The 27,047-nt window shown below is 44.0% G+C and overlaps 2 protein-coding genes across 4 annotated transcripts; both read right to left on the minus strand.

The window, feature by feature from the left end:
• Positions 1–544: 544 nt before the first annotated feature.
• On the minus strand, positions 545–4,848 carry LOC131257912 (UPF0481 protein At3g47200-like). 3 transcript variants are annotated; one of them, XM_058258864.1, is made up of 3 exons: positions 4,611–4,848; positions 2,189–2,260; positions 545–2,078 (listed from the first exon to the last, which is right to left on the minus strand). In XM_058258864.1, the coding sequence occupies exon 3, from the start codon at positions 2,017–2,019 to the stop codon at positions 727–729; it is 1,293 nt and encodes a 430-aa protein (XP_058114847.1). In that variant the 5' UTR covers positions 2,020–2,078; positions 2,189–2,260; positions 4,611–4,848; the 3' UTR covers positions 545–726. The 3 variants fall into 3 exon arrangements, with proteins under 3 accessions (XP_058114847.1, XP_058114834.1, XP_058114839.1); XM_058258851.1 differs by having other exon boundaries at positions 545–2,320; XM_058258856.1 differs by lacking the exon at positions 4,611–4,848 and having other exon boundaries at positions 2,189–2,713.
• An 18,283-nt stretch (positions 4,849–23,131) lies between these two features.
• LOC131257924 (UPF0481 protein At3g47200-like) lies at positions 23,132–26,831 on the minus strand. The gene is made up of 2 exons (XM_058258877.1): positions 26,520–26,831; positions 23,132–25,035 (listed from the first exon to the last, which is right to left on the minus strand). The coding sequence occupies exon 2, from the start codon at positions 24,735–24,737 to the stop codon at positions 23,358–23,360; it is 1,380 nt and encodes a 459-aa protein (XP_058114860.1). The 5' UTR covers positions 24,738–25,035; positions 26,520–26,831; the 3' UTR covers positions 23,132–23,357.
• Positions 26,832–27,047: the final 216 nt, after the last annotated feature.

The following is a 27,047-nucleotide window of genomic DNA, read 5'->3' on the forward strand; positions in this document are numbered from 1 at the left end:
ATGCGAGATTGCTCCACCTACAGTGCCTTGAACTTCATGTTCTAAACGAACTAGAGCTAATCTGAGTAGATCCCGTGATGAATGGTAATGAATACATTTATTTTTCAAGTGATTCTTATTGTCAAGTGTGCCCAATCAAAATTTCTTTCTGATCAAATGATCCACAGCCGCCAATGCATCTCCCTAGTAGCAAAAATATATGCTGCCGCCTTGCTAGGCTTTTTTAATTGGTATTGGAACCGACTATTGTGATTTTGTGTACCTGATCACTAAGTACTAAAAGAATTTAAGGACACTTAGCTAAATACTCGAGAAAGTTGAGGATGCTCCATGGTGCAAAGTCCTCAAAGCTCATCAGTGCTGAAGGACGACATTTTCAAGAGGTGTTTCTTTGCCATTCTCAACCTTCAAACCTCTTCCACTTTTACAGTCCTCTGCAATACAAACTTTGCTTCTGTCAAGAGCAAGGTCTAAGGCTTAACCATCAAAATCTTCAACAAACAAGCACATTTGAAGAAGAAAAAAAAATCCTTACTCATGAAAGGACTCATAAATTGGAGATGCTAAATATAGATATCATTTTGAGACAATACATTTTTCTTCAATACATGGATAAACAATAAATTGAAAAGGATCACCTTGAAGGTTGGTTATCTAAGTTCGGGGATCTAACTTCGAATTGGGAAATGAAACGTCCATAGCCCATCTTCAAGTTCAAGCATGGCTCTATGATGGCGGGCGGAAATATGAAAATGCAGCAAAGAATGTCTGTATGAATGTGAGGATGAGGAGAATCACAACACCAATCAGGGAAATGATGGCCCACGGATTGCTGAAGTAGCTGTGCATCAAGTTCGCACGCCAAGCATGCCATGGGGTCCTGTAATACAGATCTAAGCCCTCAAAAACATCAAAAAGATAGAAATCGTTGGGATTGCAGACTACATCTCTACCGAGCTTGCTGAAGAGATCAGCCACCTCTGCATCACTGCCCAGCCCATTATAGATGATTTTATTGTGGCAAAGAATCTCAACATCTTCTGCAGAGTTGATGAGATAATTCATGAAAGTGGTGTAAGCCGTAACATGGTTACTGCAATGAGAATAGCATTGTTCGAAGGCAATGAGGTTTAGGAGGAGCGGGTTGAACAAATCTCCAATAAATAAAGGTGGAATTCTTAACACCCCTTTTCTGAATTTGATATCTAAGAAGCTATTAGCATTACTCGCCTTGAACATCACCCCTGCCTGTTGAAGTTTTATTGCGCATGTCAATTGTAATTGTTCGTGTGGTATTACCGTGCCTGGGATATCAGGAAGGTGACTTGAGTGAAATAGGTGTAGCAAATGCTGGATTTCGTGATTGGTCTTGGTATTAGAATTCAGATTTTCTTTTAAACTTATTGGGCCTCTTGGCAACATGCCCTCGAAGAAGTCGAGGATGATGCTTCTGAGAGAGACACTTGGCTGCAGTGAAAAGTCCATTAGATCAAATAAACGTTCAAGAACAAAGAATGGAATTTGGTTTTCGAGCAACAGCAAATCACTCTTCAGCTTGGGCTTGAGCCAGAGCAGTGTGAAGATGGGGTCATTTGTGATGTCCGAAAGACTAACCCCCTTGCGGAGGAGCTCGAGAATGAAGCAACCATCAACCACCATCATCTCAACGAATTCGGTGCTGTTGAGGTTGATGGTTTCCGAATAACACTCCCGTGCAAGCTGCTCCAACTCCTTGATGGCCATCAAATAAATTTCCAATCCATTGTCGCCTGCCCGAGAGATGACCTCATGCAAGTACCTATATTTATGCTCTTCCATGGCCTTTAGCATTTGCTTGCCATGGTGGAATGGGCCCACAGAGACAATCTGAGGGGTGTAGGCCTCTTCGTTGGCTTTGCGGAAGCCATGGGGAACTCTGTAGATGGAACATGAAATACTACCTGCCGACTCTTTTAGTATTTGGCGATTGGTCTGGATCTTCTCTTTCAAAGAACTCACCCATGTTGGATCTAGAGCCATGGTCTGAATGGAAATTGATGAACTGCTTCCTGTCACTCTTGGATTTTGATAATGGAGGTCTGAACCAATGGAAGAGAATAATCATATGGAAGAACACACTTAAAGATAGGCTTAATGCATGTTACAATATTGCTATCTTTAAGTTTAAACTGGGTTGCAAGAGGCTTACAACAAATCCGTCTCCAAGATACAATAAGCCTCCTCTCTTGAACTGGAGAAATGTAGACTTCGGCCTACAAAACTATACACCCCGAACAAACTTCTGCAATTTACACACCTGCAATTTTCACTTTTGCAATTTCTGCAAAATTTTCACAATGTCTCAAAATCACAAAATGGTGGAGAGAGGAGACCCAAGATTGGATTTTATAGTCCCTTCCATGATAAGACACATCTTTTCATGATGCTTTTTTCATTTAATTGCAACTTCCTTCTATGATTTGAATTCAAAGTTGCTCCATTTCATCAAGAGCTACAAAGAATCACCAAGAGCCACAACCAGGATTTTTATTTTTATTTTGAAAAAACACAACATCCAAATAAAGCTTTGTAGCTGCAAACATAGAAAACACGAAATCCAATACAAAGCTTTGTATTTCCAAACATGGGAATTTTTATTTTTATTTTTTAAAATGATGATTACAATATTATTAAGAGAAGGCCAAAGCAAAAAAATACATATGGAAAAACAAAAAAAAAAGAAAAAGAAAAGGGCCTGACAAGATTGATAGAACCTACTTTAGTTGTTTGTATGCAATGAGCAGAGAACGTAAAAGCATGATGATAGGCATGCAATTAAAAATTGCATAACAAAGGCGATTCAAGCAGCTTGACAAGATTGATATAGAAAGCATATGCATACGCATTGATTGCATTCATTGAAACAGAATATACAAGTAGAATAAAGCATCGATGTTCATCCATGAAAATGCACTGGTTTTTGCCTTAGCCAGCCATACATTCGCCTGTGGAAAAGATATATAAAAACAGGTTCTTTAAAAACAGTTAAACAGACGCTGGAAAACCACAACACCTTGGTAAAAAAATGGCCTTCAAGTAAGCATGAACATGGCTTATTTGCACAGCAATTCAGCCCACCCAAATCACTGACCCAATCATGCAGGGAGCACAACCCAAAAGTTACATTAAGAAGTTCAACGGGGGTAGGTTGCAATGGACGCTATTGGAGCAGTGTCTTGATGGCCAGATTCAATAAAGATAGGCCTGGCGATCAGATTTGGGCATGGAGGGCATGGGCAGTTGGTTTGCAAATGTATAGTCGCAACAGGGTGACAACTGGTTTGAACCGATGGAAAGAGCTGCAACAGCAGGTGGTAGATTGAGGAGATGAATTTACAAAAACTAATGGCTTAGATAAACTGCTCTAATACCATAATAACTCAAGAAGATTTGAACAATTATTTGGAGTTTCTTGTATATTGGTTTGGTTCCAATGGGGTTTATTTGTAGAGATGTACATCCTAAAAATGGAAATGAATCCCCCTATATATGGAAGGAAATTGCTTCTACATAAATGGAAAGGAACCAAAATAAAATCTATATACAAGGAAGGGAAATCTATGTGATAGTTCGCTATCATGGTGGACCAATCCAATCCATTCCATCCATCCATTTCGGTGGAGTAAGGACAGGCTGGCCATAGGCTGACCAATCCAATCTATATACAGGACTCGTGATCATCATCGAGCTAGACACCATGGATGACTCACAATTTCCATCCATAGGAACTAGACGGAGGAGGAGACAAGCATAACACAACTGAAGACGGCACCCAAAGGTGGGTCTTCTTCTACATTACCTCGAAAGTGCAACATCAAGGGAATAGGAACCCTTTCCAAACAGCATGCCATGCAGATGAAAAGATTCCACTTTGGTTTCCAGAAATGGAGGGAAATGGGCTCTTTCACAGTGAGTGGTGTGGTACGAGTAACAAATTAGAAAATTTATCTGCCTGCAATCCGAATCCAAATGGATTTCGTCTGGCTGGAAGTTGCGAAAGAATCAAATCACCGCATTTCTCGTCGAAATGGTGACGGATGCAATCGAGTTATTTGAGGAGAATATACGAATTGGGAGTGTTTGCATCATATCTGTAGTGATGCGAAAAGAAGAGCTCTCTCTCTCTCTCTCTCTCTCTCTCTCTCTCTCTCTCTCTCCTACCTTCACATATGTGTTTGCCTGTAAAAAAATAAGAAGGTGAAGAGAAGAAGGGAGGTGGGGGTTGCAATGGCAGCCATTGGAGATTATGGATATGTAGTCTCGGAGAATGCGCGTGCACATGTCTCATACACCACCACCCACCGAAATCATTCAACGGTCATTTTTAAAATCGGCCGAATCCCATTGAGTCGGCTCCGGATTCCTCTTGTAGGTGTATTATATGCAAAGAGACGTCGCGGACAAACGAGGGTATTTGAAGTCGGCGGTCTCCAGAAGCTTCTCAAACACGGTTTTGAGGTACGGACAACAACATTACAATACAATACGATCCAACCGTAGCATCCAAACACGCCCACACATTTGCAGCAGGAAAAAAAAAAAAAAATCTGAAATGGAAGGAGCTTCACTACCTTTGAATGAAGGAGCCGTGAAGGGGCTTTTGCAGGGAGAGAGGAGGTTGTGTCGGTCGGAGACGACGGTAGATTCCGGCGGGTGGGCAGAGCTATTGCAAGGGAGTCCGGATCCTCTGTTTGCGTCCAAGCAGAAAAATCGTGGTTGTTGCAATCTAATTGGACCGTGTTATTACACACTCCATTGACTCCCATGGACCAACGACGATACATTAAAGCACGAAAGTCATGCTTGACGCAAGTCTCTGCAACTGCCCTTTCAATGAGTAAGGATCCTCAGTCGGGAGAGAGAGAGAGGGAAGCGGATTGGGTGGCGTACACGTGTCGTGCGAAGATGGGGCGCGGATTAGGTACTACCCCCGCCTGTTCGGAGCTCGGGACAGGCGGAGGTTCCGAGGGCCACTGAGGGATCACTGTGATGTATGGATTTTATCCACACCGTTCATCTATTTTTTTCATATCATTTTAGAATACTGGAACAAAAATAGATTAATCCAAGTCTCAAATGGACCAAAATATGGGGATTAAATTTCTATCATTGAAAAATTCATAGGGTACACAGAAGTTTTTGATCAAGATTATATTTGTTTTTTCACTTCATCCAGGTATATATTGTTGGGGACAAACAATACCAAGTTCGGAGACTCGGACTTAGTGCCTCGGGTCGTTAAAAGATGTATCAGATCTGAGGTATGGTTTACTAAGCCGAGACAGAAGTTGAGTCGGTTCGAACGACACATCACAATCCGGGCACGCGTCGGGCCGACTTTCTTGTCATATTGGCCAGCGCAAGACAAAAGCCTCATCCCGAATATCTCGAGATAAGATCCCCGATCCCGAAGCTCACGGGATCGGATGAAGATTGGAGATGGGCGCGATCCCATCTCCGCGATATCAGGAGAAGAATCCTCGTACGATTAAATGCTCTAGCGGCTTTAAAAGAGGGACCTCCATCGTCTTGGAAGGTAAGAAAAAATAATTCTTTCTCAGAACCCCTCCATACATCTAGACCTCAAATCCAGGCCTGACTTTGGCATCGGAGGGTCCCCTGCTCAAGCCAGGGTCTCCTTTGTCCCCTTTCTGTGCAGGTACACGAAGGTCTAGGAGGACGAACCAGATATTTGCATCAACAGTTTGGCACCGTCTGTGGGAATACCGTACAAAAAAGCCATCTCATATTTCTACATTGAGTTCCATGGTGATGACTAGAAGGATGGTCCCAGAAGAAAATTTGAATGAGAATGCGATTACAGGGCCAGCGGGTCCAGTCGCGGTCCCCGCAGCCCAGAACCCACCTAACAACCGCCAACGAGGGGCGACCAGAACAAGCAACAATCAGCGGGGTCACGACGATGGGCGGTTGGACAAGGAGGTTCAAGAAATCCGCTCCGATATGAATATGATGAAGCAGATGCTGGAACGAATGTATCAGCAGCAAACGCAGCCACTCCTGCATCCTCAAGGGGAGACAGCGCACGTACCGACGGCGGCGGTAGATCCTCAACCCTCCGCGCCGCAATCTTTCCGGCCGAGCCAACCCCAAGGCGAATCAGAACCATCTCCAGCACAGTCGGCCAACGCTTCCCTGCCCCCGACCGATCTTCGACACGAGATAGAGCGAAGAAAGCGTAACCGCCCTTCCATGGAAGGCACGGCGGAGAGCAGTGAACCTTGGAAAGCCGATATTCAAAATTTTAAAAGAGAAGTGCGGGAAGAAATGGCGAAAGAGATGGCGGACATGAAGCACGGCCGGAATATGTATTTGACCAGATCCGAAGTAAAGGCGTCCCCCTTTGTGGACTCGGTAATGAAGGCTCGATTGCCCGAGAGGTTTCGCTTACCTCAAATCACTCCTTTCACCGGCAAGACCGACCCGACGGAGCATATCGAATGCTTCAGAACCTATATGGAGCTCCACGATGCCTCGGATGCGGTAATGTGTAGGGCCTTTTCTCTTACATTGACCGATGTAGCTCGACTGTGGTTCAAACAGTTGAAACCAAAGTCCATCAGCTCATTCGTTGAGCTGAGCGACGCCTTCCTCACCAACTTCATCGGCGGAAAAAAGAAATTGAAGCCCCCTGCACATCTGAACAACATAGTTCAAAAGCAGGGAGAGCTACTGAAAGATTATATCAAGCGTTTCAATTTCGAATCCCTTCAGGTTCGAAAACATTCAGAAGAAACGGCCCTCAACGCGCTCATGCAAGGAGTTAGGGATAAGCCGTTCTTAGCATCTCTAGATAAAACTCCGCCCGACACTTTGGCAGAATTTATGGCACGGTCGGATAAGTATGCAAACGCCGAAGAAACGCGAATCCTGCGTGAAACTAAAACTCTGGCCAAAGAGTCGACCAAAAAGGAAGCCGACTCGGCCGGAGGAAGGAAACGCAAGGATGATCAAGCACATGATGAGCGAAGGTCAGGCAAACGGCCAGATCGAAGATTTTCCACATATACCCCCCTAAACAAGACTCAGGAACAGGTATTGATGGAAATAAAAAACGAAGGCTTTGTCAGCTGGCCCAGTAAGCTCAGAAGTAATCCTAATCGGCGGGACAAGGATAAGTACTGCCATTATCACCGCGATCACTGGCATAACACAAGTGATTACCGTCACCTAAAGGAAGAAATCGAACGACTCATAAGGGACGGCCGACTCAAAGAACATGTGGTTAAAGCTAGGGTAGCCGAGGGACGTCCGACCGAGAGTCAGCCCATGGAAGAAATCCGGATAATTGTCGGTGGTCCGCGAGGTGGGGGCGACTCAAACAATGCTCGAAGGAATCACGCGAGGAAGCTCAGTCAGCCTAAGTTCGAGCTTATGATTATAGATCGGCCACCAAAGGAGAAGAAAAGAGAAAGATATTGCATCTCGTTCACAGAGGAAGATGCCCGAGGCATCTATCACCCCCACGATGACGCTTTGATTGTCACCCTGACTATCGCTAACCGAAAAGTGTTTCGGATACTCGTCGATACGGGATCATCTGCAGACGTGTTATTTACCCAGGCGTTCGACAAAATGGGGATCGAACGGTCCACACTACGCCCAGTTCGGACCCCGTTGATCGGTTTTTCGGGAGGACAGGTACTGCCCGAAGGGATTGTCTCGTTACCACTCACTGCTGGTAGTGCCCCACATCAGACGACGATGATGGTTGAATTCTTGGTCGTCGATCAACCCTCAGTATACAACGCAATACTTGGCCGACCTTCATTGAGTCTCCTCCAGGCCGTGGTATCTACATACCATCTTTCGCTGAAATTCCCAACTGAGTCGGGGATAGAAATTGTCAAAGGAGACCAGCAAGATGTAAGGCGTTGTTACATGATAGCTATAAAGGGAACCGTCGATAAAAGTTCGGTCAACATATCAACAATCGAATCACTGGACCCCCGGGGCGAGAGTCATGAACGAGGGCAACCGGCCGAAGATCTTATCTCAATCCCCTTTGTCGAAACAGATGGATCCAAGACGGTACGAATCGGCTGGTCCTTGCAGTCCCTCTTGAAAGAGAAGCTGATAGCCCTGCTCCGTATGTACGCCGACGTATTTGCCTGGTGCCATGAAGATATGCCCGGGATCGACCCTTCTGTGATGACTCACCGACTCAACATCGATCCGTCGTATCGACCGATCCGACCGACGACCGCTCGGCCCTGAACGATACGCCATCATTGAAGAAGAAGTCAACAAACTCCTCCAGGCTAATTTCATAGAAGAAGTACACTATCCAGAATGGGTCGCGAATGTCGTGCTTGTAAAGAAATCCAACGGGAAGTGGCGAGTCTGTATTGACTATACTGACTTAAATAAAGCCTGCCCAAAGGATAGCTTTCCGCTTCCAAGGATAGACCAGCTAGTAGATAGTACCGCCGGACATGAGCTCCTTAGCTTCATGGATGCTTATTCAGGGTATAATCAAATTGCAATGCATAAGACAGATAAATCAAAAACTACCTTTGTCACCGACAAAGGCCTTTATTGTTACCGAGTGATGCCATTTGGTCTGAAGAATGCCGGCGCAACCTATCAAAGATTAGTTAATAAAATCTTTGCTCGGCTTATAGGCCGAACCATGGAAGTATATATTGATGACATGCTCGTCAAAAGTATACACGCAGCAGATCATGTGAATGATTTGGAAGAAATGTTTCTCACCCTACAGAAGTTTCGGATGAAGCTGAATCTGAGTAAATGTGCTTTTGGGGTGCGCTTTGGAAAGTTCCTCGGTTTCTTGGTTAGTCAGCGAGAAATAGAGGCAAACCCTGAGAAGATAAAGGCTTTGATTGATATGGAATCCCCTAAAACCATAAAGGACATCCAAAGGTTGACTGGACGAGTCGCAGCACTTAATCGGTTCCTGTCCAGAGCCACGGATAAATGTCTCCCTTTCTTCAGACGGTTGAAAGGAAGACAAACAATGGGCTGGACGGAAGAATGTGAAGCGGCATTCCAACAATTAAAATCATGTCTCGGTTCTGCACCTCTCTTATCAAAGCCCGAATCGGGGGAGTCTTTGCTCCTTTACCTAGCGGTGTCCGAGGCAGCGGTTAGCTCGGCTTTGATACGAGAATCCGAAGGAAAGCAACTGCCGGTTTACTACGTCAGCAAAGCATTATTGCCAGCAGAAACAAGATACCCAAGCCTGGAAAAAATGGCCTTAGCTTTAATTACTTCCTCTCGTCGACTCAGGCCATACTTCCATGCCCATACCATCATCGTAATGACCGATCTTCCGCTTCGCCAGGTATTGCAAAAACAAGAAGCTTCCGGCCAACTCACGAAATGGGCCATCGAATTGAGTGAATTTGATATTCAATACAGACTGAAGGCAGCAATCAAAGGGCAAGCAGTAGCTGATTTTATTACCGAGGGAACACCACCATCCGAGCTCCCGGTCAACGATATGCCAAAGGATGTTGCAGTTCCAACAACAACCGCTCCCCCGACCCTTACCTGCCCTATTCCCTGGAAACTGTTTGTCGACGGTTCTTCCAACTCGAAGGCAAGTGGGGCTGGGGTTGTGCTGGAAACCCCCGATCATACCTATATACAGTATGCCTTACGACTTGAATTCCAAGCGTCGAACAATACGGCGGAATATGAAGCGTTGTTACTCGGCCTCCGACTCGCCGCTAACATGGAGGTCACGCACCTCAGTGTTTTCAGCGACTCTCAGTTGGTTGTTAATCAAGTTACCGGTGTATACCAGACACGGAAAGACCAGTTAAGGGCATACATGGAGAAAGCGAAAGAACTTATCAACGGATTTCAACTCTGTCGTGTTACTCGGATCCCTCGTACGGAAAACAGCAAAGCCGATTTGTTAGCAAAGCTCGCCTCAGCCGATGAAGATGAAATACCCAGGTCCGTCCCTGTCGAATACGTCGATAAGCCGAGTATAGATGAACCAATTAGCGAGGCCGTCAATACAATCAACTCGGAACCATCCTGGATCGATCCAATCCGCCAATACCTTGACGAAGGAAAGTTGCCTGAGGATCGTGCCGAGGCTCGACGAATTAAGATCCGAGCCTCCCGTTACACCATACTCAACGGAACCCTCTATAAGAAAGGTTACTACGCCCCGTTGCTGCGGTGCCTCAAACCCAGCGAGGCAAACTATGTATTACGGAAAATCCATGAAGGAATATGCGGAAACCACTCTAGAGGGCGATCTCTCGCCCATAAGGTCCTACGACAGGGATATTACTGGCCCATTATCCAACACGACGCTCGCCAGCTCGTCCAAAAATGCGACAAATGTCAACGGTTCGCGGCAATTCCGAGGCAAGCCCCCGAGGCACTGACGCCGATGACTGGTCCCTGGCCCTTCGCACAGTGGGGTGTCGACATCATAGGCCCGCTCCCTATGGGAAAAGGTCAGACCAAGTTTGCTGTGGTAGCAGTGGACTATTTCACGAAGTGGGCCGAGGCGGAGCCATTAGCTAAAATAACTGAGCAGAAGATCACCGAGTTTGTGTGAAAAAATATTATCTGCCGATTTGGAGTACCCCGTACCATTATTACAGACAATGGAAGGCAATTTAATAATAGAAGCTTTCGCGAGATGTGCAACAACCTCGGAATCAGAAACATCTATTCTTCACCTCATCATCCTCAAACTAACGGACAAGTTGAGGCGGTTAACAAGATTATCAAGCAACATCTTCGGACCAAGCTTGACCGGGCCAAAGGCGCATGGGCCGAAGAGCTCCCGAAAATTCTCTGGGCTTATCGAACTACAGCGCGAACCGCCACAGGAGAAACTCCCTTTTCACTCGCATATGGCTCGGAAGCCGTCACTCCCGTTGAAATCGGATTACCTTCGGCTCGAATCACTTCGTTCAATGCGGAAGAAAATGAAAAACTCCTTACACTCGGACTCGACCTTCTAGACGAACGAAGGGAAGTGGCACGGCTGCGCACGAAGGCCCGGCAACGACAAGTGGCTCTGTTCTACAATACCCGAGTTAAGGTCAGGAGGTTTCGAATGGGAGATATGGTTCTCCGAAAAGTATTTTCCAATACCAAGGAATTTGGATCGGGTACGTTGGGACCCAATTGGGAAGGACCCTATATCGTCTCGAGCACCATCCGACCAGGAACGTATCGGCTAAAAGATCTAGACGGACAATCATTGCCTCACCCCTGGAACGTTGAGCACCTCAAGATTTACTATCCTTAGCCCGGTATTCGATATTTAAACTGAACTAAGAATTGAAGCCAAGTTAAATGAATAAAACTAGGCGTTTACTTTCATTCATCAACATGCAAGTACAACACATGAATACATCGAGTTTAAAAGTAAAACAAAAAAATATCAGAGACCCTCTCATATACCGCCTCGTTCCCAGCAGTGCCTTCAGCAGCGGCGTCCGGGTTCTCGGATTCTGAGGCTACTCCACCCTCGATTTCTGAGAGATCAAGATCAGGAAAGGATTTCTTGATATCCTTGACACATTCCAGATATCCGCTTTGGAACAAACGATCTCTCTCATCCTCGAACTCAGCTGACTCAAGGAAAGCTTGGACGGCTTGGTCCCTAGCCTTCTCAGCCTCCCGAGTCTTCTCGTCGGCCTGCTGAATATGCTCCGCCGCCTCAAGCTTGGCCCGAGCCAAGTCATCAGCACAAGAAGCATGCGCCGCGAGAACTCGTCGGTTCTCTTCCTCAGCTCCCGAAAGTAGAGTCAATAGCCGAGTAACTTCGGCTTGTGCTTCGTCGAGGGCTCTCTTGGAGAAAGCCGCCTCTACTTTCGCGTCTTCGGCAGCTTTTCGGGCAATGACCGCCTCGCCTGTCAGAACGCCGACCCGGATTTCGACCTCCTCACGTCGCCCTTCGGCTTCCGACAGAAGAGTCTGCAGCCGATGAGTCGAAGATAGCTCTTTGCTGGCCTTGATCAAGCAGGGAGCAAGTTCAAAAAGCACCCTTGCTGCATGGCCAACGGTTTGCGATGAAGGGGCGTTGTAGAGACTGACGAACTCTTTTTCGCCCCCATGGGCTAAGGCCCAGGGAACCATCCCCGACACCACCTTCTGCAGGACGGACGGCCCTTCTTGGTTCGTCCCCTCCCCTTTGGAGGATGCAGTCCTTGTCTCTTCTTCCCCTCTGGAAGACGCGGCTCTGGTCTCTTCCTCCTGCCTCGGAACATCCGTCGTAGTGTGTCCCGAGTCAAGTGCCGCCTGAGGTTCGGAGGCAGCGGCCTCCGTCGCTTCCGCCCTTTCTTCCGGGTCAGAAATTTCGACGACGGTAGGGGCAGAAGAACTAGCAAGCTCCTTCTCCTTCCGCACAACCCTCTGTCTCTTCGGCGGCCGAGGCTCTGACAGAAGAACTGATCGCGGAGGGGCCTTTAATTTTGAAACGGCCCTAAGAGGGGGACGAGCTCCAGTCATTTCCGAGGGAGTAGGTTTGGGAACGATCCTGAGACTGGGTCGAGCTTCGGGCAAATCTACAAAGAAAAAAAAAAAAACGAAGTAAGTCAGGGAAAATTTAGAAGATGCATGAAGATGCGTTTTCAATTACCTGTGACGGCCGAGTCTAGACCTGCGAGATGAAGACGCTCCGGCTATAAAAGCACCTTCCAGGACCTATCTGCTGGGTCCAACGTCCTCAACTCTTTGATCCGGGCCGAAGCACTGGAGCCGAGCTTTGGCCGCTTCTTCGGAATATCTGCCAGACACAACCCCGTCAGATTCAGAATATTACAAAAATAAAGAAGGGCAAGAGAGAAGACTCAAGTCACCTGCTCTCTTGAACGCCCGAGGAACGCGAGCCTCGCAGGACTCGGACTCAGCCGTCTCCCAGCTGCCACAGGCCCAAAACCAACGTTCTCTCCAATGTTTGTTGGAAGTGGGAGGGTCAGTTACTAGGGAGCCGCCTCCGCCTCGCCAAGCAGCGAAGATATAAAAGCCGGGGTAGTTCGGGTTCACACGCACTTGGTACAAGTGGAGAAATTCGTCGACTGTTAGCGGTGGCTGTTCCATCTCGGCCCACAGCACCGCACACCCGAATAAGTTCCTCCACCCATTCGGAACTATTTACCCCGGGGCAATCCGAATACGGGATAAAACTCCCCGGACAATGGCCTGAAGGGGCAGACGCAAGCCGCATTGCATTGAAACTTGGTAGATCGCGACCGCCCCAGCAGGAGGATGATCCGGCAAGTCATTCGGACGGGGAAGATAAATGATAACCGATTCAGGGATGTGATACCCGATTCGGATTCTGTCTAAGTCCGCCTCGGTTAAAACCGAAGGAACGGGGCCGCTTAGATCATCCCCCGATCCTTCTCCTTCGGACTCGGCGTGCGCAGACCCATCAACAGGAACCGACCCAGAGGTTCCTTCAGCAATCAATATCTCCTCTTCTCCCTCCTCTTCTTCCTCCATGCCCCTTGGAAAGTTAGGCCTTCCCGGGCGGGTTAATAAAGACAACCCACCACGAGAAGGAGCAACGGAAGCAGGGCGCTCCGCCGGTGCTCCAGCAACCATCTCAGAAAGGAAAGCAGCGTTCGCATCAACTGCTACCTCTGTCAGTAAAGAAGGCGATTCCGCAACGTTCCAAAAACGTTGCGCTTCGCCTTCATCTCCGGAAACTCCCTCCTGGGGACTTCGGGGACCTCTAGCCACCATTATCACTAAAGAAAAAGGAAGGAGGGACTCACCGGAGAGAGAAAGGAAAACGGAAATGGCGGAAAGAGCCGCTGACAGTTCAGAGAGAGGAAAGGAAGAAGACAAAAGACCAGGAAAGCTCCAAAGAAAACGCAAAGCGGGAATGGCAATGGCAATAAAAGTTCAAAATGCGGGACCCCTACCGTTTTATAAGGTTGCCATACGGCGGAAGCAATTAATGGGGAAATGATTCGACGCCTGCATCGATTCCCCCACTCGACACGTGGCGCACGTCGGCTGACGACAATAATGCCCTTGCTACATGTCCAACCCTCATTGGCGGGGTGTGCGATTTGACGGCTGTTGGCGCATGTGATGTCAGAAACTGAACCGTCCCCCATCAAAGGCCACACAGAATGCATTAAATGACTACTTCTCGTCTCGGACTAAGTTATGAACTGACTCAAAACTCCCTACTCCTAAGTGTCATATGAAACACACGGAGTAAGGGGGCTTACTGTTGGGGACAAACAATACCAAGTTCGGAGACTCGGACTTAGTGCCTCGGGTCGCTAAAAGATGTATCAGATCCGAGGTATGGTTTACTAAGCCGAGACAGAAGTTGAGTCGGTTCGAACGACACATCACAATCCGGGCACGCGTCGGGCCGACTTTCTTGTCATATTGGCCAGCGCAAGACAAAAGCCTCATCCCGAATATCTCGAGATAAGATCCCCGATCCCGAAGCTCACGGGATCGGATGAAGATTGGAGATGGGCGCGATCCCATCTCCGCGATATCAGGAGAAGAATCCTCGTACGATTAAATGCTCCAGCGGCTTTAAAAGAGGGACCTCCATCTTCTTGGAAGGTAAGAAAAAATAATTCTTTCTCAGAACCCCTCCATACATCTAGACCCCGAATCCAGGCCTGACTTTGGCATCGGAGGGTCCCCTGCTCAAGCCAGGGTCTCCTTTGTCCCCTTTCTGTGCAGGTACACGAAGGTCTAGGAGGACGGACCAGATATTTGCATCAACATATATGATCATATCAACAGGATAGATGGAAAATAAACGATACGGTGGACCCTAAGAAGGTTTTAATGGTGGGCGACCTTAGCACCGCTTCTTCCTATGGTGTGGTCGACTTAAGCCTTGGATTTTACCTTTTTTTCTCCAATTTTCTAAAATGATATGGAAAAATGGATGGACGGTGTGGATAAAGTCCATACATCACCGTGATCCCTCAGTGGCCCACGGAGCCTCCGCCTGTCCAAAGCTCCGAACAGGCGGGGTAGTACCTAATCCGAGCCCGCGAAGATGAGCGCTGACGAACGATTCAAAGCAGATCAAAGTTACATGGCCCAAAATGATGTATTTATTATATCCACACCGTTCATCCATTTTTCAAGATCATTTTAAAGCATGATCCCAAAAATGAGTCATATCCAAAGCTCAAATGTACCACACCACAAATCCCAATGGGGATAATAATTTTCACACTTAAAATATTCATAGGGTCCACCATAACCTTTATTTTCCATCCAATCTGTTCATAAGGTTACAAAGACCTGGATGAAGAGGAAAAACAAATATCATATTGATCCAAGAGGAAAAACAAATATCATATTGATCCAAAACTTCCATGACCCCTAAAAGGGTTTCAATGGTAGATGTTTAATCCCCCACTTCTTTTTGCAGTGTGGTCCACTTGATCTTTAGATCTGTCCTATTTTTTGTCTTAACCCTTAAGACAAGCTCGCCAAATGGATAAACGGTTTGGATATAACACATACCTCATGATGGGACCCATAAAAATTAGAACGGTTAACACAGTTCTTTCTCAATGTTAACATCAAAGCCATTAAAACAGTCATAATTGTTAACTTAGAAAATGATAGATAGCTGTAATTCTTATTGTAATTAATGATTATTTATTTACTGCTATCTACAATGGTAAATGAAAAAACATACAACCCTCCTTAGGGGCTGTGGAAGTTTTTAATCAAGTTCATATTTATATTTTCCTTCATCAAGTCATCTGTGATCCTATGAATAGATTAGATGTTGAATAAATATTGTGGGGGCCTGAGAATGTTTTAATGGCGGGTTTCATTATCACCACTGCTCTATGGGTATCGTCCACTTGAACCTTGGATCTATCCCATCATGGGCTTATACCCCAAAATGAAATGGCAAAAATGGAAGGGTGTATATAAACACATACATTACAATGGCCCCCTCAGAACCCTTGCCTATGAGCTTGAGATAAGTGACGGCAATACCCAATCCATGTCACTTACAACAGTATGACATTAGTGAAATGACATGGTAAGATTTGATTGGCGCCTATGTTGGGTGTATGTACTGTCAAACGCCTGAATATGTACTCACCTAGAAAAAAAAAAAAACTTGTGGGCCCATGTACAATTGGCCAATCAAACTACACCAGGTGATTTCACAACTGCTGGAGGTCGTGTGGGCTTCACTTCCCCATCCACGTCCCCAATAGAGAGCCATTGGAGGAGTTGAATTGGGTACTGCTCTTGTCCGTACCGACCTCATCACAGGCGCCAAGTGACAGGATTTAATTGGAAAACAAGATATTGTCAGATATGGGGCTCTTGGGACACGAATTTAATGGATTCAGAAAACCACCAAACACCATGATTCCCTTATATGTGAAATTTGATTGGTTGATAGGTGATATCTCTCGAAAATGAGACCCATGGGGTGTGGATTTGGGAAACTGTCAAGTACCGTGATTTCATGATATGATGGAAAACTGTCACATTACCGTGATTTTGTACTATGATGGGATTTAATTGCAACATGTGCCGCAGTTAGAATTAGGCTCCAAGGTTAACCACATGCTCCAAACAACTTTCAAATATACTTATGTCATCTTTAATAGTGGCATACAGCCAATCAAATCCGGTACCCTAGATCCACTAATGTAGTGTCTAAGCCTATGCAAAGTGTTGTTAAGCAGAGTACGTACTTGATTGGGCCCCATTTCTAATAGCAGCTTGCCATTTAATCAAATCTTGTCAAATTGTGCCTACACTGAGTTCTAAGTTCTACGTGGGGAGGGTAGCACCCAATCTAAGTCCGTTGGAGAGGAATCAAGAATATCTAGGATAAGATTCTACACTCCTGGCTGTGATTTAAAAACAAAACAAAAAAAAACAAAAAACAAAAATAATCGTGATTTGAATTAACCATCCTACTCTCACAAAGTATCAAAACTTTTTTCTTTATTATTATTAAAAGACTAGTTATGACAATAAAAGAATCTTACGTCTAGTTGGATAGGCATATAAAGACAAAGCAAAATTTTAATCAGCACGCCCACAAATTGAACAAATAGACAATTTGATCCATCTAAGGTAATCTAAGCCACCTACGAGAACTCATCGATTTAAGGTATAGTTATCTAATGAATTCGGGTATCTCTGGAAAAAGATTAAACAATTATAGAATGTGGGATTTTTGGCACATGGTACATCCATAGTGTGCCCATCCGAACAGTGGTCTGGATTGCAAGGGCTGTAAGAAGTAAATAGGATTTATGTGCCAGATACATGATTGGGGCTCCTGATTTTGTGATCATGGCCACTGGTCCAATGAAAATCGTTGTAGGTGGACCATGCTCCACTGGTAGAAAACCGTCGTCTGATTGATTCTTATACCCTTTGATTTAGTCGATTGTAATTGGCCTTTTAACCCTCTTGGTTGGCAATGAAATCGGTCTCCGTTTACATTCCAAAAAATAATAATAATAAATTAGGGGCTGTATTGCAGATTTTGTGCAGGAAGATTCTAGTCTGATAAGCTGCTTTGGGTTGATTTTGGGTCCTATGAGAAGCGTAAACGGAATTCTTTTTATTCTTTACAAAATGTGTAGTATTCGATGCTTTACTGCATATGGGTAGTTTTAGGATGACTATGGTTCCTCTTGGTCAAGTCTTCGGGATGCACTTCATAAAAGTGGCCTTTTTTTAATTAATTTATTTATTTTTTTGCTTGTGGACTGCTTTTTCGTGCCTATGGTATGTGATTGCGATGCAGCTCATCGATATGTCTCTGTGGATTGTAGGCCGTTGCCACCTCTTCGGTTGTTTTTTTTTTTTTTTACACGCACACACACCCCACACACTCACGCTAGTGGGATTTCACCACCTATGGGTACTGGAACTCTTGACCGGAAGTTGAAACTCCTGAGAGTCTGCCACCCGAGCAAGAGTAAGGATTGTAGGCCTTTGCCACCTCTTCGGTTGTTATAGGCCTAATGGCCTAGTTCGTGTCTCTATGTATCTCTTGTGGAAGGGCCCTTCTCATTGTGTTTTCTTTCCTCATTTATTTAATAAAATTTATTTTGCTAGTGAATTTTTTGTTTTTTTTTTTAAAAAAAAAAAAAAAGAAAAAGGTAAGGAAACTGAAGAGTAGGAGAAAACTTGAAGGTTGAGGGGAATTTCCCAATTTCTTTCTGATAAAATGATCTGCAGCAGACAATATGCTTTTTGATTGGGATTGAACTGACTTGTGTAATTTTTGTGTTACTGATCGCTCAGTAGTAAAAGAATTTAAAGGTTCTCCACTGGAAACTTGAAGAGGTATAGGACGCTTCATGATGCCAACTCATCAAAGCACGTCAGTGCCATGTCCTTGAAGAGGGAAATAAGACATTTTTGAGGGGGAATTTTTTGCTATTCTCAACCTTAGGAAATCTCTTCCACTTTTGGGGAGTCTGATCTTAACCATCCAAATCTCAAACAAACAAGCACATTTGAAGAAGGTAAAAAAATAAAAAGAAAAAAAGAAATCCTTACTCATGCAAGGACTCCTACATTGGAGATGCTAAATATAGATATCATTTTCAAACATAAAACATACTTCTCTTCAATACATTATAGTAATTAGAGCTGGGCATCGAGTCGAGTCAAACTGAGTTAGGGTTGACTCGACTCGATTCAATTTTGAAATAGGCCTGACCTAAACTCGATGCCGAGTCCAGCATGCCCGACTCGATCCGAGTTCGGTCTGGCTTGGACTAATCCGGACCAAGTTCGATCTGGTTAAAAGTACCGAGTCAGGTCTAGTTGGCACCTAGTCGGATTGAGAGATAAGGGAGGGAGGGAGTGGAGAGGAGGCTGATGGTGGTGGGTGGTTGCCGGGCTTGGAAGAGGAAGAGGAGGAGGATGAGGGAGGGAGAGAGGGAGTGGAGAGGGGAGAGAGGAGGACGAGGAGGGTGATGGTGGTGGGTGGCTGCCGGGCTTGGAAGAGGAGTAGGATGAGGGAGGGAGAGAGAGAGGTTGGGATCGGGTTGGGGTAGGGTTTGAGAGCCAAGTCGAGTCAGGTTTTGGATCGAGTCGAGTCTAACCAGATCAAGTTACTGGGTAACTCAAACTCGACTCGGTTTGAGTTCGGATTGGGCGAAGCTTACTCGGTTCGAACCGACTCACCCATTCGGTTCGGGTCGAGTTGGATCAGATCGAGTCGGAAGAGTCGAGTTAGCCGGATTGGGTTATCCCGTGCCCATCTCTAATAGTAATTGAAATGGATGACCTTGATGGTGGGTTTATCTTAGTTCGGGTGATCTAACTTAACTGGGAAATGAAAAGACCATAGCCCATCTTCAAGTTCAAGCATGGGTCCATCTCTAATAGTAATTGAAATGGATGACCTTGATGGTGGGTTTATCTTAGTTCGGGTGATCTAACTTAATTGGGAAATGAAAAGACCATAGCCCATCTTCAAGTTCAAGCATGGGTCCATCTGTAATAGTAATTGAAATGGATGACCTTGATGGTGGGTTTATCTTAGTTCGGGTGATCTAACTTAATTGGGAAATGAAAAGACCATAGCCCATCTTCAAGTTCAAGCATGGGTCTATGATGGTGTGTGGAAATATGAAAGTGGAGCAAAGAAAGTCTATATTAATGTAAGGACAATGAGAAACACAGCACCAACTGTGAAATGATTTTTGTATTTTGCAGGGAAAGACTGCCACAGGTTCCTGCAATTCTGATATACGCCCTCAGAAACATCAGAAAGATAGAAATTTATGGGATTATAGCGAATGCTTTTGCCAGCTTTTTGAACAAATCAGCCAACCCTTCATTACTGCCCAACATGTGGTTGATTATTCCATTGTGGCAAAGAATCTCAACATCTTGCAATGGATATACCGTTGTTCAAAGGCGATGAGATTTGTGAAGACGGATTTGAAGTCATGCAATTAAAAAATTGTATAACTACGGCGATGGTTGATACACATGCAATTAAAAATTGTATAACTACAGCGACTTAAGGGGCTATTGAAAAGAAGATTGATAAAGAAAGCATATGCACTGGTTGCACGTGTTCGTGGAAACAGGATATATCCACGTATAATATTATATAGATTTTTATTCTTGAAAATACACTTGTTTTTTACTTCAACCGGCCGCACATTCGCCTGCAGAGAAAGATAATAAAAACACATTTTGGGACGAAATAATTGTGGCTTTAGACGCTGCCTTTTACGCAGCGTGATTTGGCGACGTCCCAAAACCTTGCGTCACGAAGTTAGACTTTAGGACGAAATTGCCCCTGTTTGTTTTTGTTTTTTTTTTTTTTTTTTTGGGTGCAAAAGTGAGTCTCTTTTTGCAAAAGTGAGTAGAAAGTTGTTAAAAGCACATGTATTTTCATATTTCTGAATTAGTCTGTATGAATGAAGTTTACTTTCATGCTTAAGGTTTTTTTGTATCCGATGAAAAAAGGTGAGTAGTACGTTGGGTCTATACGACACAAAAGCCCATTTTTGGACCGTCTAAATTATTGACGCAATCATGCATGGAGCACAACCCAAAAGTTACACTTATAAGTTTAAGACTCTTATCAGGCGGGTCACACATGATCATTGGTTTAGATCTGACCGTTAGATTATTTAGATTGAGCGATTCAGTGGACCCCACTACAGTTGTGATTATTGCAAATAGGTTTTGAGTGGGACGCTTGAACTGTGGTCCACGTACACGGTTATTAAGTTAGATATGAAAACTTATTGTGTGAAGACCCTAGAGGGGAGAAGTGTGATAAGTAAGCTTCTAGCCCTCTTTCTTATAAATAAATGTCTTGGTCCTCTCACCAACACAAGAGAAAAAAATCCTAATCTCATCGAGAAATTCTCCTAAAGGTGTGAGGTATGGAAGATCAAGATTCTCATCGGCTACATGGAGGCATCAGGAATGTCTTCCCAATCAGGTACACTTTGAAATTAAAACATCGAATTTCCATTATTGATGCATAGGCAATTCGTCAATTCCGTAGTTTAGATCTAACAAGAAGTTGACAGCCACGCTGACATGGGTGTGTACTAACAAGCTAACCCTTAAAAAAAAAAATATTGATAGCCACCGTCTGATTTTATTTTTTTCTTTTTCTTCTCTTGAAATCTTTGGTTACTAGTTAACTTCTCACCATTCAATTAACACTTATCAATGGAATGGTTAATATTGGTTGATTAGCGTGATTTTAAAAAGATTCTCCATCCACAACCTATTCCTCAATTTGGATGGTCTGGATAGCTGAATTTGGTGTCACAAGTGAGTAGGATGAGTCACCGTATTTTTTAAAACAGAGGTAAAACCATTACAAGAGGGTCTAGCCTTTTTTGAAAGGGTGTGGATACAATGAGCTAATTAGAATAACTCTCAATTATGATGTCACGAAGGTGATGGACCTTAGCATTTGAAATCATTATTACTTTAGCCCTTTGGGCACTATTTAGATTTTTCTATGATGAAATGACCCTCTTTGGCAGCCCTCTCATTTGGAGATAGCTTTTTGTGGAAGTTGAGAAGTTCTTTTTAGAATGGAGGTGTGGCTCCCACTAAATCAATAATTAGGATCACCCCTCATGTGATATGATTTGTTCACTTTTATTAGACAGTTGTGAACCTATAGTAAGATTATTCTATATATATATATATATATATATATATATATATATATATATATATATATATATATATATATATAATATATATTAAAATTTAGAGCTTTTTGTGGCTCGCAACTACATTAACATTGTGCATTAATGCCAAATTGTTTCATCTGATGTGGTCCATTTGTGATGATTTTTTTCATCAAATTTCGACAGATGACATAAAATTAAAACTTCTTTCATGTGGATGGGTTTAATTTGCTTCAAGACAAATGAACCCATTATCTTGTAGGTTCTCTCAAGTGGTTAGGGTTTGCCAAGAGAGAAGATTTTCTACACTTGTAGAGCGCTTTGTAAGGATTTCTCAAAGATGTGCATCGCGAATGGGGATCGAGTACATCTGTAATAAAAAATGTGAGTCGGTACAACTTTAAGGTTTTGACTATAGTGGATTTCTATCAATCTGTGCCGTATTTTTTTTTCGTAAGGGTTTTTCACATAAAATATCGTATGTTTGTGAATTGTTTACCTTTGGTTTGGTTATCTTGCATTATTATATTGTTTTATTTTCATTTATTGTGCTTTCACAAAACGCATGGATTGGTAGTAGTGTTAGATCCGAATTTTTAATACCTAGGGTTTGATCCGGGTTTGTTGTTTAATTGGATTTACATAATTTTGGTATGATATAGAGCGGGTTCGCTCACAACAATTTAGCTATTTGCCATTATTGGGCCTTTGGCCTTGGCCTCTTCGGTTGTTATGGGTCAGTATGTCTCATGGTTGGGCCCCTCTAATTGCATTTTCTTTCTTTTTTTAATAAAATTAATTTTACCTAGTGGAAAAAAAAAAACAAAAACAGAAAAGGTAGGAATCTGGAGAGAAATAGGAGTCCAAAATTTGAAAGTTGAGGTGTAAAACGATTCTTAACTAGTTAATGGTGTTGAAGTTATGGAATTCTGGAAGTCGATGTCAATTTATGCTGGATTGCTCCACCTACAATCCGTCTATCTGCCATTTTCTAAACGAACTAGAGCTAATTTGAATAGATCCCATAACATTATTGGTAATACATTTATTTTTCAAGTGATTGTTATTGTCAAGTGTGCCCAATCCAAATTTCTTTCTGCTCAAATGACCCACAGCAGCCAATACATCTCGCAGTAACAAAAACGTACACTGCAGCCTTGCTAGGCTTTTTGATTTTTGTGTAACTGAATGCTAAGTACTAAAAGAATTTAAGGACACCAGCTAAATACTTGAAAATGTTGAGGATGCTCATGGCGCCAAGTCCTCAAAGCTTGTCAGCGCCATGTCCTTGAAGTGAAGAACAACATTTGCAAGAGACATTTCATTGCCATTCTCAACCCTAGGAAACCTCCTCCGTTTTTACAGCCTCTCCACAGCACAAGCTTTAGTTCTGTCAGGAGTCTGTTCTTAACCATCCATATCTTTGACAACCAAGAACATTTGAAGAAGAAGAAGAAAAAATTCTTATGAAACACTCATACATTGGAGATGATAAATACAGTTATAATTTTCAGACATTATTTTTCTTCAATACATGGAACATTATAGTCACTGAGAAACAAGAAATTGAAAAGGATGACCTCGATGGTGGTTTATCTAAGTTCAGGTGATCTAACTTCGATAGGGAAATGAAATGTCCATGACCTATCTTCAAGTTCAAGCATGGGCCTATCATGGTTGGTGGAAACATGGATATGCAGTAAAGAATGTCTGTACGGATGTAAGGACGAGGAGAATCACAGCACCAACAAAAGAAATGATAGCCCATGGATTATTGAAGTACTTGTGCATCAAGCTTGCACGCCAAGCATGCCATGGGATCCTGTAATACTGATCTAAGTTCTCGAAAACATCAGAAAGATAGAAATTGTCGCAATTGATGGTAACCTCTCTGCCAAGCTTGTTGAAGAGATCAGCTACCTCTTCATGACCGCCCAACCAGTTAGCAAGGATTCCATTGTGGCATAGAATCCCAACATCTTCCGTAGAGTTGATGAGACAATCCATGAAGGTGGCATAAGCAGTAATGTGGCTCCTGCAATGAGAATAGCATTGTTCGAAGACGAGGAGGTTCAGGAAGAGCGAGTTGGTTTCATCTTCCATGGATAAAGGCGGAATTTCTACCACCCCTTGTCTGAATTTGATATCTAAGAAGCTATTAGCATGACTTGCCTTGAACACCACACCTGCCTCAGTTAGTTTTGTCACGCTTGGAAATAGTTTCAATGGTCCCGAGTGTGGTGTGATCGTCTTCTGGGCTTTGTACTTCAGTTTCTTCCCTTGGATATCAGGAAGCAGACTCGAGTGAAATAGATGGAGCAAATGTTGGGTTTTGTGATTGGGATTGGTACTGGTATTTGGACTGCTTTCTACTGTCGTCATGCTTCTTCTTCCTGGCACCATCTCATGGAAGAACTTGAGGACGATGCGTGTGAGAGGGTCCTTTGTTTGCAATGAAAGGTTCATTAGATCGAATAAACGTTCGAGAACAAAGAATGGAATTTGGTTTTCGAGCCTCAGCAAGTCACTTTGTAGCTTCCTCTGTAGCCAGCAGTGCGTGAAGAGGGGGTCGTTTGTTTTGTCCACAAGGCCAAACCCCTTGCAAAGGAGCTCGAGAATGAAGCAACCATCAACCACCATCATCTCAACGAATTCGTTGCTGTTGAGGTTGATGTTTTCCGAATAACAGTCCCGTGCACGTTGCTCCAACTCCTTGATGGCCATCAAACACCTCTCCAATCCGTTGTCACCGGCCCGAGAGCGGACCCCACGCAAGTACCTATATTTGTGCTCTTGCAAGGCCTCTAGCATTTGCTTGCCACGATGGTACGGGCCCACAGAGACAGTCTGAGGGGCGTAGGCCTTTTCGTCCGCTTCACGGAAGCACTCGGGGACTCTGTAGATGGAACACGAAATACTACCTGCCGACTCTTTTAGTAGCTGTGGAGGGGCCTGCATCTTCTCTTTCAAAGAACTCACCCATGTTGGATCTAGATCCATGATTTGTATGGAACTTGATGAACTGCTTCCTGATAAACTACTTCCTGCCATTCTTGGATTTTGATAATGGAGATCGGATCCAATGAAAGAGAAAAAAAAGTGTATGAAAGAAGAATACACTTAAAGATAGGCTTAAGGCGCGTTACAGTGTCGATGTCTTCAAGGCAATATTAGCACCATGCCAATGTTTAAGGTGCGTTACAGTGTCGCTATCTTAAAGCTTCCTCTCCTTAACTGGAGAAATGTGGCTTCAGCTTGCAAAACCGCACCCCAAACACACTTCTTCAATTTACACACCTGACTTCTTTATTTTTGCAAGGTACATCTGACTTCTTCACTTCTGCAATTTCTGCAGATTTTTCAAAACGACTCAAAATAAGAAAATGGTGGAGAGAGAAGATTGTGGTTGCTGTAGCAAGACCCAAGATTGGATTTTATAGACATAGAATGAACATTTTGAGTCCCTATCATGAAAGGACATATCTTTCATGGTGTCTTTTCATTTAATTGCAACTTCCTACCACAATTTGAATTCAAAGTTGCTCCATTTCACCAGAGTCACCAAGAATCACCAAGAGTCACAACCAGGATTTTCTTTTTTCTTATTTCTTTTCCTCTTTTCTTTTCTTTTCTTTTCTCTTCTTTTTTTGAAAAAACACAACATCCTGTACAAAGCTTTGAATTTCCAAACATGGGCGTATTTTATTCTACAATGATAAAAAGCAAGAACCTACTTTTTTTATTCTACAATGAGGCAAGCAATTAAAAATTGTATAACAAAGGCGATTCATGCAGCTTTACAAGATTGATAAAGAAAGCATATGCATTGCTTGAACGGGTTCACTGAAACAGGATACCCAAATATAATAAGGCATTGATTTTCATCCATGAAAATGCACTTGTTTTTACATTAGCCTATTAAAAAACATCTACAAAAACACGTTCTTTGAAACCAGTTAAATACAAGTTTGAAAACCACAGCTCTTTAATGCACAACGGCCCAATGTGAAAACGGCCCTGCATTAATCACTCCCAGTGAGGAGTCTCGAACCCGAGACTTCGAGACCTCTCACTCCGATACCAATTTGATGCAGGACAATTAACCACTTGCTCAAAAAGCTCGAACTGTTCGAGCATGGCAAATCAATCCCTTTATCTCATAACCGCTTCACACGGGCTGCCCACCCCGAGTGTGCCCCTGCATCCCACAGGCAACCCCACTCGAGCCTGGTGTGAAAATGCCCCTGCATTAACTAGACAAAGGGTCTAGCACTTTTCTAAAATAGACTCAAAGGGATGGCCCCGATTGCCCTGATTTTTTTATCGGACTAGATCGGGACCACACATGTAGACACAATCTGCCCCCTTGTTGGCAGTTCAAGGGCACATAGAGCAATTCAGGTAACTACAATGCTCAAGCTATCTCCAACCGTACACGTGGCATGTAACTCGAATCTGAACCGTCCTGAGAGTGTTACACTGTGAAAATGGATTCTAAAATAAAAAAAATTAACTGAATTTTGATGATAACCGTCTGATTGGTGTAGAGACGGTAGAATAAAATGGTACAGTGTTCAGATTCAACGTCTAAATGTCCATAAATCAGTTGTCAGGCTTGCTTGCGTGATGCCTTTGATTTTTGACACATGAACGAGGTATGGTGGGCCCCACTACTTGGACGTTAGGATATGAGATCGCAGCACGTGGACAGTTGGAGAAGGCCCTGCAATGCAGCGGGGGTATAGGCACCCTTCCCCGCGATGGTCGAACCCAAATTCTCCAGACATTTGCAACAGGAAAAACAAATTTCTCAAATGGAAGGAGATCCGTTACCTTTGAATGGAAGGAGATGTAAAGGGGCCTTTGCAAGGAGAGAGGAGGTTGTTTCAGTCGGAGACGACGGTCGATTCCGCCGGGGGGGGGGAGCTATTGCAAGGGCTGTTGCAGGGAGTTGGAAAGGGGCTACGCTGGTCGGAGACGGCGGTCGATTCCGGCAACGATTGCAGAGAGAGAGAGACGATTGAGTTGTGTCAGTCGGAGATTGGATTCTGGCACTGGTTGGAGAAGACGGAGTTGTGCCGGTTGGGAGAGGGAATCCGTGTCGGGTGTGGCTGTGAAAGGAGAGGGTCCTTTTCCATTCGCAGTGGGAGAGAGAGAGAGAGTCTGTGATAACGAGAGAGAAAACTTTCTCGTGGAGCCCAGAAGTGGATTTCGTACTGAATAACTATGCTTCTGTGGGCCCCACTGTGATGTATTTGTATTATCCAATCCGTCTATCCGTTTTATAAGATAGTTTTATTTAATTATAACAAAATTTAATAACATAAAAATCTAAAATGGACCACACGACAATAAAAAATT

The sequence above is a fragment of the Magnolia sinica genome, chromosome 1 (assembly GCF_029962835.1).
Source record: "Magnolia sinica isolate HGM2019 chromosome 1, MsV1, whole genome shotgun sequence".
Taxonomy (NCBI): Eukaryota; Viridiplantae; Streptophyta; class Magnoliopsida; order Magnoliales; family Magnoliaceae; genus Magnolia; species Magnolia sinica.